Source organism: Phoca vitulina, unplaced genomic scaffold (assembly GCF_004348235.1).
Source record: "Phoca vitulina isolate PV1807 unplaced genomic scaffold, GSC_HSeal_1.0 scaffold2, whole genome shotgun sequence".
NCBI lineage: Eukaryota > Metazoa > Chordata > Mammalia > Carnivora > Phocidae > Phoca > Phoca vitulina.
Window position 1 is genome coordinate 80,386,410 of NW_022589705.1, and position 20,292 is coordinate 80,406,701.

At 42.0% G+C, this 20,292-nt stretch overlaps 1 protein-coding gene across 4 annotated transcripts; it reads left to right on the top strand.

The window, feature by feature from the left end:
• Positions 1-3,592: 3,592 nt before the first annotated feature.
• RPA2 (replication protein A2) lies at positions 3,593-18,452 on the top strand. Of its 4 annotated transcripts, none has more exons than XM_032390132.1 (9): positions 3,593-3,876; positions 4,113-4,219; positions 8,249-8,350; positions 8,482-8,595; positions 11,067-11,141; positions 11,841-11,957; positions 16,225-16,332; positions 16,725-16,819; positions 18,056-18,452. In XM_032390132.1, the coding sequence occupies exons 1-9, from the start codon at positions 3,867-3,869 to the stop codon at positions 18,138-18,140; spliced, it is 813 nt and encodes a 270-aa protein (XP_032246023.1). In that variant the 5' UTR covers positions 3,593-3,866; the 3' UTR covers positions 18,141-18,452. The 4 variants fall into 4 exon arrangements, with proteins under 4 accessions (XP_032246023.1, XP_032246038.1, XP_032246045.1 ...); XM_032390147.1 differs by having other exon boundaries at positions 3,593-3,652; XM_032390154.1 differs by lacking the exon at positions 4,113-4,219.
• The last annotated feature ends 1,840 nt before the right edge of the window (positions 18,453-20,292 follow it).

The following is a 20,292-nucleotide window of genomic DNA, read 5'->3' on the forward strand; positions in this document are numbered from 1 at the left end:
TTTTCTATTTTTTAAATAGTAGCCATCCAAATGGATGTGACACCAGCTTTTGTTTAGTTATTATTTATTATTTTTTTTTTTAATTTCATTTATTTGAGGAGGGAAGGGGCAGAGGGAGAGAGAGAATCCCAAGCCGACTCCACACTGAGCCCGACTCAGGGCTTGATGCTGGGCTCAATCTCACAACCCCAAGATCACAACCTGAGCCAAAATCAAGAGTCAGATGCTTAACTGACTGAGCCACCCAGGCACCCCAACACCAAGTTGTTTTTAAAGGATGACTTCTCCTCAGTCTTGCTGTGGATAGATTTCCCTAGTAACCTGGAGAGGGAAAAGGAAGACTTCACCTTGACAAAAGTAAACCTTGAGAGATGAAATCATTAATATGCACACAAACACACACACAAGGGACGCCTGGGTGGCTCAGTCAGTTAAGCAGCTGCCTTTGGCTCAGGTCATGATCCCAGGGTCCTGGGATCCAGTCCTGCATCGGGCTCCTTGCTCAGCAGGGAGCCTGCTTCTCCCTCTGCCCTTCCACTCCCCCTGCTTGTGCACGCTCTCTCTCTCTGCAAACAAATAAATAAAATATTTTAAAATTTTTTAAAAAGAGAGAGAGTATAACTACTGGGCTATGGAAAAAAAATAAAAACAAAACAAAACAAAAAACACACAAACAAAAGGCAAATGCCCAGAGGATCATAGGGGAAGGGAGGGAAAAATGAAACAAGATGAAACCAGAGAGGGAGACAAGGAATAAGAGACTCTTAATCTCAGGAAACAAACTGAGAGTTGCTGGAGTGGAGGGGGGTGGGAGGGATGGGGTGGCTGGGTGATGGACATTGGGAAGGGTTATGTTCTATGGTGAGCACTGTGAATTGTGTAAGACTGATGAATCACAGACCTGTACCCCTGAAACAAATAATACATTATATGTTAATTTAAAAAAATTTTTTTTAAAAGAAAAAAGGCAAATGCCCATTATTTTAGTGCTGATTGAGAATTCTGCTCAATATATGGGATCATCAAGCTCTTGAAAAGATGTGAAAAAAATCTTATTTTGATGTTTTGCATTTTGCAGTATTTTAACTAAGACATTTTCATTTCATTTATATTCTTTTGTGTTTTTTTTTCTCTTTTACTCCTTGAAAACTTGATTAAAACCTCAAACAAACATATACATAGAGCTACCAGCACTCCCATCCTGGATACCAGGTAGCTTCAGCCTTTGCAGGCCTATATAAGAAAATACTTACTAGGGGTGCCTGGGTCACTCTGATGGTTAAGCATCTGCCTTTGGCTTGGGTCATGATCCCAGGGTCCTGGGATCGAGCCCCACATCGGGCTCCTGTCTCAGCAGGGAGCCTGCTTCGCCCTTTCCCTCTGCCTCTCCCCCCTTGCTCACGCTCTTTCTCTCTCTCTGTATCTCTGTGTTTCAAATGAATAAATTAAAAAATCTTAAGAAAAAAAAAAGAAAGAAAATACGTCAACTCCCAGGGGGATCTTTAGCAGGAAGCAGAGTCAGCTCCGACTCTGAAGGTGTGATCACAAGTAAAAGATCTCCCTAGGAGCTGACGCAAGCAGAGTGACACAAATCCCCATGGAAAAGAGAGGTCAGTGTGGGCTGCAGCTTCTTGCCACCTCTCCTTAATTTTGGTCACACCCTTTATACCTGCCATGTCATCATTTCCTTTATTTTTTTATTTTTTAAATTTATTTATTAAAGATTTTATTGGGGCACCTGGGTGGCTCAGTCGTTAAGGCACTGCCTTCGGCTCAGGTCATGATCCCAGGGTCCTGGGATCGAGCCCCACATTGGGCTCCCTGCTTAGCAGGAAGCCTGCTACTCCGTCTCCCACTTGCCCTGCTTGTGTTCCCTCTCTTGCTGTGTCTCTATCTGTCAAATAAATAAATAAATGAGAGAGAGAGAGAGAACACAAGCAGGCAGAGAGGCAGGCAGAGGGAGAGGGAAAAGCAGGCTTCCCACTGAGCATCACGACCTGAGCCAAAGGCACTTAACCCACTGAGCCACTGAGGCGCCCCATATCCCTTAAATGTATGATCTTCTCAGCTGAATTTATAACTAATTGAACCCCAAATGAACCCAATTACTCCAAGTGAATCCACATCTTAAATTTCCCAGAATACTCTTAATTTCAAACATTTTATCCTATATATCAGAAATATGGTCTTATTTGTTAGACTATGTAAATTTCAATCACCTTATGCTTAATATAACATGGTATGCTTCAGATTTCTGTCCTCAGCTGTATCTTGTTTATTCTTCAGTGATGATTTGGAGGCTTACAAAATTTACATAGATAAGAGGTGGCAGACAGGCAACGTCTGTCCCACAGATACCTTTTCTCTGGCCCACATGCTGTTTTTAAAACTTTAAATTTACTTAAAAACACGAAAAATTCCGAAATTTTTACACAAAAATCAAAATTTCTGGAGTCTGCTAAAAATATATAGACGACAACACTGGACCCATATTTGTTGTCAGTTGCTATTTACCATTGTATTTGTGTGGTTGTTTTTCTCACTGTGGAGAAAAAAGTAAAATAAAATTAAAAAAAAAAATTCCCTCTATTATCCAGCCCACTACATTTACAATTTTCCTGCCTGACCCCAGTTGTCAACTTGAGTTTGTGCCCCAGTTCTGGGATGTTCAAGAAGGTACAGTGACTACACTGGTTAATGAAATCAGACTTCCTGGGCTTGAATGCAGACTTCCACCACTTAGCCTCTCTTTGCCTTGGCTGCCTCCTTTGTAAAACCGGGACAGTAACGGTGTTCACCGACCTCACAGGACTGAGTTACTAAATGTAAAGTATTTAAGACAGTGCCTACAGTTTGAGAAAAATAAAATGGCCCAGGAACCCAGGGACCATGTCTATCTTATTTACCGTTGAATCCCAGTGGCCAGCACAGAACCGGGAACAAAAAAGGCAGCAATAAATACTTTTTATCAAAATAAGTGAGGTGTGGGGGAGCCTAACAACCTAGCGATATGTAGAGGAAGGAGATGACAGACGTGTTCTCTCTACAGGAGGACAGAACAATGTTACGTGAAGAAGTTTAAATAATCAGGGATGCAGAACCCTATTAGACTGGGGAGAGGAGGGGGGCAGGGGCGCGATGCGATCCTCAGATCTTTTGAAAGGATGTCCTGGGGAAGAGGGTGTATGTTCCTTACAGCCTTACTGGGGAAAATCAGGACGAGGGAATGCTCATACAAGAAGAAAACCTGGCTTTTTTCTTTTTTTTCAATCCCACGACGTGCAGTGAAGACAGCATGGTGAGGCCCCAGATGCGCAAGCGCCGCACGATGGCGAGGCGGAGTCGCCGAAGCAAGAATTCTGCCGCAGCGGTGTAGATTAAGGCGTCGTCTGATTGGTGAGAGTTTGGCGGGAACAGGAGGACGCCAAACAAAGGAAGTGCTGTAAAATGTCGCTCACTGACGGGGGTGGGATTATGCGACCTGAGATTCGGAATTATCATTTTGATTGGTTGTTTTCTTGAGACACGCCCTATCAGCCTCTCGCCGCTCCTTGCTTCCGCTTGCGCAGCTTGTTTTGCCCTTAGTAAAAATGGCCGCAGAGGCTTCCGGCCCCCTCGGATGCAGAATGCGCGTTTTCATAAGCTTGGCCAGGTAAGACAGGAAAAAGCGTAGAGTTCGTGAGCATTGACTGGCTGAGGCAAGAAGCGTTCTGGACGCTGATTGGTTCCGTCGTTCGCGGGAAGGAGTTTGTGGCACCAGCGGGAAGTGGACTTAACACTGCGGCCGCAGCAGGGTTCTGAGGAGTCAGACGAACTCACCAGACAGGCGTCTTCTGGACTTCTTTCCTGAGGGAGTCGGGACCAAGATGTGGTTTAGTAAGGATGAGAGTCGCAAGGAGGATTTAGCAGGAGGGCGGGGGTCGGAGAGGCGTGTGACGGTGTGAGTGGGGGAGGGAAGGGGTGGCGAAGGGGCGGGGGGCCAGGGCAAGGTGGTGGGGAAGATTAGGGCGATGCTGGGAGTGGTTGGCGGTGGGGTGAAGTCTGAGGGGGCCTGTGGGTTGTTCAGAAGCTTGGAAGGCAGCACAGGCATTGATACTGTTGTTTAAAACCAGGTGGATCTGAAAGCTACAGCAGCTCCTCCTTTGGCGGAGCGGGCGGCTACACGCAGTCGCCCGGGGGCTTTGGATCGCCGACACCTTCGCAGGTTGAAAAGAAATCAGTAGGTTGAAAGAGTATTTCGTTTTATTTCATTCTGTCCTGAAGTTCCTAACTCGCCCCTGAGAGAAAATTTATGCGGCGAAACATGTCAAACACGAACTGATTGGATAATTGCCAATTATTGCCTTACCGAATCTTAGAATTAAGTGCTGTAAGATTAAAAAATGAAATTTCTCCTACTTTAACTTCCACCGTTGAATTGGCTTTATTTTGAAATTTACCAATATAGCTAATGAATCAGTCTTGTGGGAAAACTGGACTATGTTACTAGCGTATTTGCATTCTTCATGTATTCGAAATCTTTTTTTTTTTTTTTTTTAATTAAATGTAATGAGGTGATAAAAAGCGGTGGAAAGAGCATGGTCTTCGAAGTCCGGTAGATCGATGTTGTACCATTGCTCTGACACACAGGGTTTCATTGGACAAATTTAGTAACATCGGGAATCAAATGGGGTTACTACTAAATGGGATTAATAATGCATACCTTACAAGGCTGTTGTGAGACTTAATATTCTAATATATAGTATATATAAAGTGCACGCCCTGTAGTCACTTTCAATAAATGGTGTCAGATTTTTTTAAGTTTTCATTTAAGTAATCTCTACACCCAACGTGGGGCTCGGACTCAGAACCCTGATATCAAGTCACATGCTCTTCTGACTGAGCCAGCCAGACACCCCTGGTCCCAGATATTTTTGTTAAAAAGAACATGAGTGTTGGAGCCAGGATAGATAGTGTCTGGAATCAACTTTTAAGTGGCAGTATCTTTAGTACAGCAACTTGAACCTTGTGGCCCTTGGTTTTTCTCATCTGATAATGGTACCGTACTACGTACATCACTGGTTCTGAGAATTGATATTAAGGTGATGTAATATATAGGAAAGTGATCTGTAAAAAGCTGTCCAAATGCTTGTTATTCACTCTTTCAGAAAAGAGTTTGCATTTAACAACTGCTATTGATTGCATCCTTTAAATACAAGGTTGATTTGGCTACTCGTTAGGTGTCATTCAGATGTGGTGTTAAGATTCAGTATTAGCAGGTTCTGTTTTTTTTGTACAGGTTGATTAGCTTTTACCTAAACTGTTAATTCAGGGGTGTGTGTCAATGGGAAAGAATTGATAATTCCCATATATTTGGACATTGCTTTATATTTTTCATACAAATTATTTCATATAATCCCATAAGGTATTTATTGTTTATCCCATTGTACAACAGAGGGTCTGGGAGGTGAAGGGACTGCCTAAGCTTCTATAGCTAGTAAGTAAGTGGAACTAGATAATGCATACAGGATGCTGAGCAAATCCAAAATCTGGTGAGCAGCTTCTCTTTTGCAGTTTCCTTTTTCCCAGGAAGACCGGGGGGACTTTAGTACTCTTTGTCTTCCTTCAGGTTGTGAAGGAGAAAACAAAAGATCATTGGTTTTCATCTTTTCTGAGCTTAACTGTTCTCTTCATTCCAGTAGATAGAATTTTTCTCTCAGGATCCCTAGCTTGGGCACCCTATTAAGACAGCTTTTCAGAGAGTGATGATGGTTGTAAGCTAGAGACTCAACCCAGATCTTTTTGTTTCTAAATCTAGTGCCTTTTCCACAGTAAATTAGATAAACACCCTATCTAAACGGTTTCCTATCTACCGTAAGCCTGTTACATTTTCTTGAACCATGTGAAATTTTCAGTAGTGACAGCTTTTTACCCATAAAAATGGTGGTTTCATACAATACTGTCAGAGTAACCTGTGATTCATAGTCAGCTAGAAAAGAATTTTTTAAAAATTAAATATACTAATGGGGTGCCTGGGTGGCTCAGTCGTTAAGCGTCTGCCTTCGGCTCAGGTCATGATCCCAGGGTTCTGGGATCGAGCCCCGCATCGGGCTCCCTGCTCCGCGGGAGGCCTGCTTCTCCCTCTCCCACTCCCCCTGCTTGTGTTCCCTCTCTCACTATCTCTCTGTCTGTCAAATAAATAAATAAAATCTTAAAAAAAAAAAAAAAAAATTAAATATACTTATGCTGGCACACTCTCTGTGAATCTCTTTGGAACAAACCAGGAACTCCTTGGAATAATAATAGGTGCTTAAAAAACAAGAAATACCTGTGATTTGAGATGAATTTGAAAGTATTGCTAATACCTCAATCATTACCCGTATGTAACTTTTTTTTTATCTGAGGAGTAATAGTATTTGTTGAATACATACTACATGTAGAAACCAGCATTAGCACTTTTATATCCATTATATGTTTTGTTTACAATTTGGAAGGTGGATATTCTCATTTGACAGAAGAGGTGGTGGCATGTCCAGAGCTATGGAGCTGGGATTGAACACAGGTCTGTAGGACTGCGAGGCACCAAAGCCCATGTTCTTGTTCCTGTTCCCAATAGTGGTTCTTAGTTTTCTTACACGGAAAATACAATGAAAAGCTCACCAGTGATAGGTGGAAACAGAATATATCGTAGTGAGAGCTAAAACATGGGACCTCAGCAAATTTTAAATCTATTGATACCAGTGTTGCATGTGACTTCACCTATATGAACTTTACCAATTCCATAAGGTAAAATTGAAAAGCGTTGTTGATACCCCACATCCTTAGTAAAAGCCATTACAGATCTAAACGGTGAGGAACACTAGTTGACCAAATAACGTTTGCTAACATTTTTTGAGTGCTTACGATGCGCCAGGTATTATTCTAGGTGCTTCACCATATACTTACTTTTCATGATTTTATCATTCCTAGTTTTACAGATAAGAAAACTAAGAAATGAGTTGAAAAACATGACCAAGAACACACTGCTCCTGAGTGACAGAGCCATATCTTAACCCTCAAGCTTCACTGCCGCCTTTTGTGATGTGTGCTGCTAGTTGGCAGTGCTTCCTTTTTACCGTCCTGGCAATACTCACCATTCAGAATGAGGTTTCAGCAGGAGGAAATGTTGCAAGTATCATAGACCTTCAGGACAAAGCTGAAACTGCTAAACCCATGAGTGCCAAGAGTCTATTATGTCTTACATGTAGATAGCTATTAGGTTGTTGATTTCCGACAAGAAGAACTCTAATCTTTAATCCATCGTGCATTTTCTTCCATGTACTTATTTCCTAAATGAGTTTGTGAGAGTGCATATTTACCCTTAGCCTGAAATGCCCATCCCTTATTGTTTTTTTACTGTCGACGTTTTCATACTTCAGGGTAGAGCCCGAATGCTAACTCTTGAAAGTGCCAGTACGTTTTTCTGGGATCCCATGTAGTGCATCTCATTCTATAGTATATCAAGACCGGTTTGTTATTTACATTTGTGCCTCCATTAGGTAGGAGTGTGTTGAGAGTAAATCCTATTCCATTTTTCTCATCTTTATGCATGAGACAAGCCCTGGCCAGTGGTAGGTGACAATAAGAGTTTACAGTGTTGTTAGGCTGCTTTTGAATGGGATTTCAATGTCCTCATTGGACATTCTTCTGCCCAACATGTCGTGTCCTTTCCCTTTAAGATGTCCAGTGTGGCCAAGCCCTTATCCCATTTTCCCCAGGACTTTCATCCGATTGTCAGAGCACCTGTCCTTAAGAAAGCTATACCTCGAACTTTGTTATATTTTATCATGAGACTTAGAACAACTCCAAAGTTCTGTCTCTACTGGCCATTTCTCAAACCCTTTCCAAATACCATCTCATGTCATTGGTGAACTAAACAGCCAGCTCTGGCTTGCCTTTGTCCTAAAACTGGAGTGTAAGTTTTGTCCCGGAAGCAGGTCATCCTTCCTTATGTTGTCCCCACTCTGGCCTGCTCATTTTAGTGAAACCATAGTGCTACACAAACTTACCCATTGATCAGGAGCTTTGGAGTCAGACACACCTAGTTTGAATTCTAAAGTGTGGTATTTGTTAGCTATATGATCTTGGTTTCTATCTCTGTGAAGCAAGGGTGATGAGATTCATTCTGAAGATTCAATGTTATGATGTATGTAAAGTGCTTGGCACATGAAATGTGTTAATGGGTGGTAATTATTATTTTCTTAATTGAATTTATACATTTTCTTTTCAGAGGGTCCGAGCCCAGCACATTGTACCCTGTACCATATCTCAGCTGCTTTCTGCCACTCTGGTTGATGAAATGTTCAAAATTGGGAATGTTGAGATCTCACAGGTAAGTAAAATAGTTTGTGGAAGAGTCCCTTCATCATGTGAAGAATGAAATAAAAATTATTTATTTAAAAATACATAAATGTTGTTTTAGTTTCCAGGAAAACCAACCTTTTCTTTTTTCTTCTGCTCTAGGTCACTATTGTGGGTATAATCAGACATGCAGAAAAGGCCCCAACCAACATCGTGTACAAAATAGATGACATGACGGCTGCACCCATGGATGTTCGCCAGTGGGTTGACACAGATGTAAGCAGTTATTTTTGAATTAGGGTGGGGCTATTTTGGGACTCTGGAGATGTTGGACTTTTTCGGTCTTTTTAATTTCTTAGTATAAAAATAATTTATAAACAGGACATCAAAGGCAGAAACCCTAAAATGAAAGGTTAATACATTTGAATTCATAAAAATGTACAATGTTCCAAACTTCACTATAGTATAAGCAAAGTTAAAAGGCAAGTGACAGGAGACATTAGAATGCAAACTCTGTGGAAGAGGGATTTTTTTTTTTTTTAAGAGAAGGAAGGGGTGGTGGGACAGAGGCAGAGGGAGAGCGAAAATCTTAAGCAGGCTCCACGCAGGGCTCGATTTCACAACCCTGTGATCATGACCTGAGCGTAAATTAAGAGTGAGACGCTTAACCGACTGAGCCACCCAGGAGCCCTGCCATTTTTAATTTATTAAATTAGCATAGAAAAAAAAAGAATGACAGTGTCCACTTCTGGTAAGAGTAGTAGCTAACACAGTGCCTCTAGCACTTAGTAGGCACTTAATTAAATATTTGTTGAATGATTTGTCATTGTTAGTCAAGGGAAATGGATGCCATCCTACCTTGATGGTTTGAGTATAAATTGGTATAACCTACCTCAAAAGTCAGCTGGTGATCAAAATCGTCCATCATAAAAATGCTGATCTAGCACTTCTCTGCTAGAGGTTTACATTAAGAAAATAATTAAAGATGTATATACAAAGATTCAGTTGTAAGAGTGTTGATCATAGCATTGTCTATAATAATGAAAAATTAAAAACAGTTTCAGGGGCACCTAGGTGGCTCAGTTGGTTAAGTGTCAGACTTTTGGTTTAGGCTCAGGTCATGATCTCAGGGTTGTGAGACTGGGCCCTGAGTTGTGCTTTGCACTCAGCGGGGAGTCTGCTTCCCTCTCCCTTTGCCCCTCCCCCATTTGCGTGCACTCTCTCTCAAATAAATCTTTTTAAAAAAAAAAATTTTTTTCATGGGGTGCCTGGGTGGCTCAGTCGTTAAGCGTCTGCCTTCGGCTCAGGTCATGATCTCAGGGTCCTGGGATCGAGCCCCTCATCTGGCTCCCTGCTCAGCAGGAAGCCTGCTACTCCCTCTCCCACTCCCCCTGCTTGTGTTCCCTCTCTCACTGTGTCTCTCTCTGTCAAATGAATAAATAAAATCTTTAAAAAAAAAAAAAATTTCAGGGGCGCCTGGGTGGCCCAGTCAGTTAAGTGTCTGTCTTCGGCTCAGGTCATGATCCTGGAGTCCTAGGATCGAGCCCCACATTGGCTCCCTGCTCAGCAGGGAGTCTGCTTCTCCCTCTGCCCCTCACCCTTGTGTTCTCTCCCTCTCTCTCTCTCTCTCTCTCTCTCACTCTCAAATAAATAAATAAAAGCTTTAAAAAGAAAAGAATTATTTTTAAAAAATTTCAAAATGCAAGCAATAGGGCACTATTAAACCATGATATATTTATGATATAAGGTGATATAGAAATGGATATACTGTTACAAAGTGTTTACCATAAACTTGAGAGGAAAAGAGCATGTTACAAGATGGTATACATGGTATGACCCCATTTTTGCAAAGCAACATGTATGTATCTGTATAAACATGGAGAAAATAAACTAAAAGGAAACCTATACTTTTTATCCTTTTTAAAGATTTTATTTATTTATTTGACAGAGACTGAGAGAGGACCCTGGGATCATGACCTGAGCCAAAGGCAGACCCTTAATGACTGAGCCACCCAGGTGCCCTTATTCTTTTTATATTTAATTAGGTAAAAGATCACTTGTTTTTTTATATTTTATCATTATAGAAAATTTGGATCATAAGCACTTTGTATACTATTTTCACTTAAAAAAGCACAAGTTGTGGGACAGGCCCAGTCGGTTAAGCGTCTGCCTCCAGCTCAGGTCATGCTCTCAGGGTCCTGGAATTGAGCCCCGCATTGGGTTCCCTGTGCAGTGGGGAGCCTGCTTCTCCCTCTGCCCTCTGCCGCTCCCCCTGCTTGTGCGTGCACGCATGCTCTCTCCCTGTCAAATAAATAAAATCTTTAAAAATAAGTAAGTAAAGAAAGAAAGAAGCTAAATCTTAATGCATGTTCTTTTTTCCTTAAATTCCTAAATGTATTATTGCTATGCTGATGAGTATATCCACCAGAAAGTTGTGTGCCCAACAGCATTGAGCAAGAGTGCATAATTGTTTGCTTTTTCGATGATGTACATAACAGAACTTTGGAACTAGAAATTATCTTTAGAGGTCTTTTTATTCTAATGCCTGATTTTCTAAAAAGGTAAATTCTAAAAGGCAGGCAAACTAGTTAGTGCCACATGAGGATCCTTTAGTGCTCTTACTTTATAATGCCCTCTTTCTGTACATAATTTAGCAGTTTTTTTGTTTTGTTTTGTTTTTTAGCTGTTTTAAAATTTCCTCAACATCCTTAAAACCTTCATGTGATATGTTTCTATTTATCTTTTAGGATGCCAGCAGTGAAAACATAGTGGTTCCTCCAGAGACATATGTGAAAGTAGCTGGCCATCTGAGATCTTTTCAGGTAAAGTCAGAAAATATGCTCACTCTCTAATAAATAAATAAAATCTTCTAAAAAATATATAACATATGTATTTGCATAAAGCAATTTCTGGATTCATGCCTCAGTTTAGGATACTTAAGATTGAACCAATCTTAGAAACAGAAACCAAGTGTTTCTGTTAAATGGGAATTAGGTTGAAATTACTTCATTATTCTCTTCAAAGAGAAATAATGGGTTTTTAGCTTAATATAGAACTAACGGAGGGGTGCCTGGCTGGCTCAGTCAGAAGAGCATGCAACTCTTGATATCCAGGTTGAGTTCAAGCCCCACATTCAGTGGAAAATCTTTAAAAAAAAAGAAAGAAAGAGAAAACACACAATTAATAGAATGGTAGAGAAAGAACAGGATCTCTATCTATAATCGCCATCAGTGACATCCACTAGGGGTAAAAGGGAGGACACTGGATTCGGAGTCAGGAGACTATACTCTGCTTGTTGTGTAACCTTGGGCAAGTTATTGAACAACTCTTAGCTGATTTTGTTTTTTTCTCCCATTAATGACTATATTAGGATTAACCTTGAGTTAAAAATTTTAAGTATATAACACATTTTTTCCATATTGGCAAAATATTATAACCAAGACAAGTGCCACAGTGTTTTAAGCTAAGGTTGATTTGAATGTGCTCGTCTTTTATTCACATTTTTCTCTTTATTTTATTAGAACAAAAAAAGCCTTGTAGCCTTTAAGATCATGCCTCTGGAGGATATGAATGAGTTCACCACACATATTCTGGAAGTTGTCAATGCACACATGATCCTGAGCAAATCTAACAGCCAGGTGAGCAACTTCACTCTCAGAGTTTTTCCTCTTCTCTGGAAAAACATAGACAGCTTCTGGCTTCTCTGGCTTTGATTTTCTTGACGTTTGAAGGTTGAGCCAGAAGAAAGGCCTCACTCAGTCCTCAGAACATTTTCTTCATGAGCTTTGCCATGTTATTTTATTCCAAAGGAAGCACTCTTGTTTCTCTCAGAATTACAGGTTCCTCTAACCCCACTGACTTGGAAGATCGAGGCCTGAGACAACCTTCAAGTGTAGACACATAATTGTAGGCTGAGTGCTTGGCTCCAGAATTATATTTAGAGAAATATTCCAACGGGGACAGCATTTTACTGCTTTTCTTCTAACCTGTTGGCTAAATAGGAAAAATTAGGCACCATTATTTTGTCCCTGAAGTTATCTTCCCTGCTTCATATTGAAATTTCTCAACATTATTTTCTGCTGTGTAAATTCCATTTGGCCAGTCCATCTAGGGCCACACAGAGAGTTTTTTATTCTTGTATTAGAATGTCCTTAGATTGGGGTACCTGGCTGGCTCAGTTGGTATGGTAGAGGATGTGACTCTTGATCTTGGGATTGTGAAGTCAAGCCCCATGTTGGGTATGGAGCCTACTTAAAAAAAAAAAAAAAGGTCCTTAGATGATTCTGGTGCCCAGGTGGAGGATTATTGGTTACAGAATAGGAGAGGCTAGAGAACTCGTGAGCCACTAAGAATGCTATTGCATCCTATTCCGTGCCAAACAATTGGGTAAGCACCGGGGATACAGAGAGAAATCCATTAATTTATTCCTTCCTTTGAGAAATATTTATTGAGCCTGGTATGTACCAGTCATTATTCTAGGCCCTTAGAAGGTTTCAGCTAGGGAGTGACATGGTCTGATATGTCTTTTAAAAAATTCGCTTGGGCTGGGCTGCTGTATGGAGTGTAGATGATGAGGCACCAGGAATAGCAACAGAATTAATCTGGGAGTGGTAGCAGTAGCTGGGATAAGGAGTGGTTGGATTCTGATGTATTTTGAAGGTAGAGTTCACAGGACTTCTTGGTGGGTTACAAATATAGGATATAAAAAGGGAGGATTCAAAAACGACTTCTAGGTTTGGGGCTTGAGCAACTGAGTGAAGCTAGCACATTTGGAGGGTAAATCCAGAGTTCTGTTTGGACTTACCAAGTATGAGGTGCCAGGTAGATATCCAAGTGGAGAACAGAATGGATGGTTGAATATGTAGAGGTGGGATCCAAGGGAGAGGTCGGGGCTAGAGGTGGAACTTTGGGAGTCATCGTGTAGGTGATATTTAAAGCCTCAGATGAGATGAGATAACTGGGGAGTTAAGAGGTCAGAGACCTGAGCTCTGGGACACAGTAACCTTTAGAAGTCTGGAGTAAAACAGGAGCCAGTGGAAGTCAAAAAAGTTGCCAGTTGGCAGGAGGAAACCAGGAAATGTGATTCTGTGAAATATTCTGAAAAGAATATTTTAGGAGGGAGGAGGTGATCAACTGTAGAATGCTGCCTTGAAGTCAAGGCAGGTGATGAGAGACGTCTACTACTGGATTTGGAAACTTGGATCTTCAAAAGGGAGGCTTCAGTAGAGGATGAGGGAAGTGGGTTAAAAAGAACGGAATTGGATAGAAAGTTTAGGGTGTTTATTTTATTACCATACTTAATGACATATATATGTATGTATCACATATTTCATAAATAAATAAATGGGTGGTTAGGGAGTAGAAACTGGAAGTATAGACAGTTATATTGAGGAGTAAATAAAACACCCCTTTCCCACAGAGTTTGTGTTTGAGCAGTGGAGATTCAGATCACTTAAGCAGTAAAAACAGGATAAGTGGCAAGGAGAGGGTGTTGTGGAACCACAGTGAAGGGTTTCCTGTCCTGACCTGGACATCAAGAAAGACCCTTTGGAGGAGGTGATGCCTAAACCAAGTCCTGAAAGATACGTGAGGTGGGGTTACCTGAAGCAGGGCATGATGCCCTTTCAGCGGAGTATCTGGGTAAGAAATAGCATTCATGGGGGTGCCTGGGTGGCTCAGTTGGTTGAGCGACTGCCTGCGGCTCAGGTCATGATCCTGAAGTCCCGGGATCGAGTCCCACATCGGGCTCCCTGCTCAGCGGGGAGTCTGCTTCTCTCTGTGACCCTCCTCCCTTTCATGCTCTCTGTCTCTCATTCTCTCTCTCGCAAATAAATAAAGTCTTAAAAAAAAAAAAAAAAAAAGAAATAGCATTCAGTTCAGTATTACTGGATCATAAAATGTGAGACTTCTGTTTTACCAGCAGGCAACATGAAGGCGTCTGGCTTGAAAACAGGGACCACAATTGATTTTTGTTTATTACCTCAAAGCAGTAGACATTTAATGAGCATTTATTGAATGAATGCGTCTCCTGACAGGATGGGATTTCTCCTAACGAGCTTCCACAGTGCTCTTATATCTGTTATGAATACTTAACACGTTTGATGTTCTGTCATCCTTATTTATTCAGTCCAGTGGATGAAACATTGACTGAGCACATACTGCACCAGGCACTGTGAAAATGGAGGAGCTTGTGGCGGAAAGTGCCAGGTGAACAGTGTGATGGCTGCTGTGAGAGCCAAGGAGGAAGAACATGGCTGACGTGGCTTGGGGCGTGTTGGGAAGCTCTGCAAAGGCAGTGGAGATTAAGTTGGACTTTGAAGGATGAGAAGTCAGTGTTTACCAGGCAGATGAGGGGAGGAGCACTCTAGACAGGGAACATGTTGGAGGCAGAGGCATGTTTGTAGTTGGCAAGAAGTCCAGGTGCAGCTGGGGAGTAAAGTGTGTCGAGAAGGAACAGTCAAGAATCAGACAGATTTTGACATCTAGTTGTGGTAGGTCTTGAATGTCTAGGTTTATCTTTTCACCGGCAGGGGGAGCCACCTGAAAGCTTTCCAGCCAGAGGAGGCACAGGATCCGAAGCTGTTAACGTGGTAGCAAAGAGGGAGGTTGACTGGAGTGGAAGAGACTAGCAGCTGAGATGCCATCGGGAGGCCAGGGGGAGGAAGAGGGACTTGAGATACGCTGAAGCTTGTGTGATAGGCTGTGGTGACAGACTGTGGGAGGTGAGTGAATGGACTCACAGATGACTGAAGTCTGCAGGATTGGGTTAGCTTTACTCACTGAGGTGGGATAGAGCAGGGCAAGCAGGTTTGGGGAGGGTCGTAATCTTACTTCGGAGTGTGTGAGAGAGAGAGGTGGACGTATCCAGTCCATGGCTGGGAACAAGAATTTGTGGCCCAGGAGGAGGTCTGGGATGGAATCCTGGGGGAGCTATCAGTCTTTTGGGAGATAGGTAGAGAGAAAAGCTGGTAAGGGATACTGAGAAGGTAGAGTTTGAGAAGTAAGTGGAGAACCAGAAGAACATGCCATCAAGAAACCTAGGGAGTGGTGGGTACATTTAAAGAGGAGTGTGGTCAGCGTGTCTTTCTGAGAGGTAGCGTTAGGACTGAAAGAGACTGTTGGGTATATTGGTTGAAAAGTCATTGGTGACTTCGGTGAGAACAATTTCAGAGGTATATTCAGTGAGAGTGCAAATATAGTGGGCTGGGGAGTGACTAAGAAGAAAGGAAATGGAAACAGTGATTATAGTCTGTTGTTAAAAGTTTGGTAATAAAAAAAGAACAAAGAGTGATGGGAACTGTTTTTTTTTCTCTCCTTGTCATGCTTCATGCCTAGGTGACAGTAAATGCCTGAGTGGGGGGGTGAGTGAAATGGGTGAACACTTATGGTGAGCATCCGGTAATGTATAGAATTGTTGAATCACTATGTTATATACCTGAAACTAATGTATATAACGTTGTGTGTCAACTATATTTCAATAATAAAACTTTTTAATAATAATAAAATCAGGAACAAGGTAAGAATTCCCAAAAATAAATAAATAAATGAGTGAGCGAGTGCATGTTTGAATAATAAAGCACCAAGGATAGATACCATTATAGCAAATCTCCAGGTGATTTTCTTCTTGGTGCTAGTTTTCCTTTGATTCCCCTCAACAGCACAAAAACAAGGAGCTAGGAGGTATCTCTCTCTCTGTTTGATAATATATGCTTCAGAGAATCATTTTATCTTCCTTAGAAATACTCATTAATGATGATAGTTGCTCCTTCCAATGTAAGCAATTGTTATTGGGAAAACGGCTTAAATTATTTTTGTGAGCGCTTATTGATAGGCTATAACACAATAACAAGGACTGTGTTTAACTTGGTAATTTTTCTGATGCTGTGAACTTCTTTCTTAATTCAGCCCCCAGCAGGGAGAGCACCTATCAGCAGTCCAGGAATGGGTGAAACAGGGAACTTTGGTGGGAATAGCTCCATGCCAGCAAATGGCCTCACTGTGGCCCAAAACCAGGTAAACACTGAGTGGCTTCAGAAATTTAAGGCACAGACAGTCTTAAATTTGTTACTTCCTTAATGATTCTAAGGCTAAGGACCTGACTCATTTCTTTCTTATCAAGGGACTCAGGTTTAGGGGCGCCTGGGTGGCTCAGTCATTAAGCGGCTGCCTTTGGCTTGGGTCATGGTCCCGGGGTCCTGAGATCGAGCCCCACATTGGGCTCCCTGCTCGGCGGGAAGCCTGCTTCTCCCCCTCCCACTCCCCCTGCTGTGTTCCCTCTCTCGTTGTGTCTCTGTCAAGTAAATAAATAAAATCTTAAAAAAAGCGGGGGGAGGGGGGACACTCATGTTTACATAAGGGAGTTGATTTAGAGTAGTTGCTCAAATCTTTCTCATTTGAATCTTCAGGTGCTGAATTTGATTAAGGCTTGTCCAAGACCTGAAGGATTAAACTTTCATGATCTCAAGAACCAGCTCCAACACATGACTGTAGCCTCAATAAAGTGAGTATTTGGTTTCCATCAGCTGGGGCTCCAGAATTGTACCCATTTTACCTTAGCAGGGTTTCCTGGTAATGAGAAGTGAATTACAAATAAAAATAAAACTGTCAGCTGCCATCTTTATTGACGGAAGGGAAGTTGTTTGGTCATGGAAGATAGAAAAAGAACTCACAAAGATGATGCTACCCGTCACATCACTGATTCAGTCGTTCATTTAACAAATAGTGATCCCGTTATGTGCAGGGGATGTAATTTTGAACAAAATTGACCAGATAAAATTTGACCTCTTGTGGAATTCAGTGTGGAGGAGTGAGATCCTTAGCTCCTGGCCCTCAGATGGACAGTCCCATTGGTGTTACTGTTTCCACTGTGGAGATGTGCATTTGGTTGTCTGGAGCTGAAACCCTATCGGTCCTTCCGACCTCCTTCCGATTCCATGGTAGACGAGCAGCTTCCTGATTCTGATGAGCCAATCAAACAAGCTGAGTATTTTGGTGCTTTTGATAGTTACTTGTTACTGTAAATAAATCAGTTGATATTCTAGGTTTACACAGAAAAGAAAAGCTCAGGTCTAATTTCGTGTTTTATAAAATGAAGATATTAATCCTATCCAGAGGATTAATTCCCAGAGATCCAGTGATGATGAGGTACAGAAACACTGTCACGTAGTAGTTGCTCTATAAATTATTACTGTTATTAAAAATAATAAAATAAAAAATAAATAAATATGTTAACTGTTATTAAATTACTGTTAGTAAACATTATTAAATATGTTACACTGATCCTGAAGGTCTTGAAGGGTTTGAAGGTGTCCTCCCATTTCTGTCCTGCATTCCTTTCCTTTACGTCCTAGAGCTTTACTTCCCAGAGGGTTGGTGGGTGGGTAAGGAGAAGAAACTTTGAAAAATAGCTGTTTATGCTAGGAGTTCCATGTGCAAGCTGGACTGCATTTTTAGATGACTGGCGTTTGAGTTAGGCTCTATTTTCTGGCCTTTACACAGTTTGGGACCGGGGTCCAAGGCAGCTCTAATAGCCATAGTCTCCATGCACGATCTCACTTCTGCAGTTTTTATGGCACTTCGCCCTGTACGAGCCCTCTGTGAGCGAAATGGCTGTGACTTCTTAGCAAAGTAGAGAGTGGGAAGTGAGCAAAATCTATGTTTGGCCATATCCAAAAGTCTGTTTCCTTTCTTCTGCATCAGTTTGAAAATGAGCCTTTTTTTTTCCGTTTCTTTCTAGGCAAGCTGTGGATTTTCTTAGCAACGAGGGACACATCTATTCCACTGTGGACGATGATCATTTTAAATCCACAGATGCAGACTAACTGGATCTAATTGAGTACCCAAGGCATTTTCCAGCTGGATCTGTTTTCATAAACTGTTGTCTCCAGCTATGCATCTGTTTGGCCAATTGATTTCTAGGGTTTCATCTAGAAAGGGTCTCATTTAACATCCTTTTGAAACTTACTGCTCTTTGGTTTTTTGTTTGTTGTTATTTTTGTGTTTTGAAGCTCAATTTTGGGCACTTGACAAGAATGTAAACCTGAGTGGACTTTCTTAAAGAAGTTACAAATCGGGGCGCCTGGGTCCTCAGTCAGTTAAGCGTCTGCCTTCGGCTCAGGTCATGATCCCGGGGTCTTGGGATCGAGCCCCAAGTCAGGCTTCCTGCTCAGCGGGGAGCCTGCTTCTCCCTCTGCCCCTCCCCCTGCTTACGCTCTTGCGCGCGCGCTTTCTCTCTCTCTCTCTCTCTCCCCCCCCATCAGATAAATAAACTCTTTAAAAAAAAAAAAGTTACAAATTAGGTGTTTACAACATTAGGACAGAGGGAAGTGGGAGAACTCTGCTATTGAGGGAGTTGGGCGGTTATTACTTAAAGAATAGTCAGGAGCTTCTGCTCCTATCATGTTCCCTGTGGAGAGAAGATGAGCAGGACTAGGGCCTTCAGCAGGGAGCTAGCCAAGAAACCCACTAACCTCTTCCTGGTTCTGTTCCCCCCCTTTAGTTGGTTATATGGTGTTATCTTCAGGATTGCACTTTCCTTCACCTTGTCATGACTGCTGCCAAAAGTGTGTTTTTATGAAGTTCTAGAGTGGTGGCCTCATGAGGGCAGAGGGGAGAAAGATGTTCTTTCGATTTCATACCAAAAAGTACATCCCTATGTTTAATAAAAGCTCTATTGTAGAATGTGTGAAAATGTTACTTTTCTTCCTAAGCTGGTATAATTACTGCTTTTATCATCTAAGGCGTGTAGCATAGCTTGACTTGGGTTTGAAATCCTGGCTTTCCCCTTTTAGTTAGGATCTTGAGCAGGCTATGTCAGCTCTGAGGGCCTCCCATTTCCCTCTTTATGAGGACAACTGTATCATTTCCTCATAGATGTGTTGTGAAAATTGAGTAAAACAATGTTTGCAAAGCATCTAGCATTGCCATTGGTAGATAGAAAGTGGACCTTAATCTTGACTCTAGCAATATGTGGTCACAACTGAATTGATAACCTACCGTTTTACCTCAAGAATGAGACTTGTCTAAGGGCGCCTGGGTGGCTCAGCCAGTTAAGCGTCTGCCTTCGGCTCAGGTCATGATCCCAGGGGCCTGGGATCGAGCCCTGAGTTGGGCTCCCTGCTCCACAGGGAGCCTGCCTCTCCCTTTCCTTTTTCCCTCTGCCGCTCCCCCTGCTCTTGTGTGTACACTCTCTCGCGCGCTCTTTCTCACTCTCTCTCTCAAATAAATAAAATCTTTAAAAAAAAAAAAGATGAGACTGTCTAAAGGCTTACAGCCTTTGGCCACCGTAATCAGTTGTTTCTTATGGGAGAGCAAACTACCTCAAAGATGTTTTTGACAACTCCAGAATGTAAGCCACGTCTTGAAGAAGAGAACTAATTCTGAGGTAAGTTAATGAGGTGTAACATGCAAATAAAAATTCTATAACTGCTTTAACCGTGTTTCAAAATGAAACCTAGTAGCAGCCATGTGGAAAATGCCCCACCCTCTGGTTTCTAAAAGTGAACAAGTCTGGTTGTTGTTTCTGTACCTACAGAATGGTTCCTATCCAGGGAGCTAGACTGATGGTTAAAGTCAGTCAACCAGGATGTTTATCTGCAAGTCTGTCCATTCTTGATTATTTTCTGAAAGAAAAGGCACTGGCTAGGGGCGCCTGGGTGGCTCAGTCGTTAAGCGTCTGCCTTCGGCTCAGGTCATGATCCCAGGGTCCTGGGATCGAGCCCCGCACCGGGCTCCCTGCTCCGCGGGAAGCCTGCTTCTCCCTCTCCCACTCCCCCTGCTTGTGTTCCCTCTCTCGCTGTGTCTCTCTCTGTCAAATAAATAAAATATTTAAAAAAAAAAAAAAGGCACTGCCTTAAAAACAGGTTAAAAAATCATATATTTGGGCACCTGGGTGGCTCAGTTGGTTAAGCGACTGCCTTCGGCTCAGGTCAGGATCCTGGAGTCCCGGGATCGAGTCCCACATCGGGTTCCCTG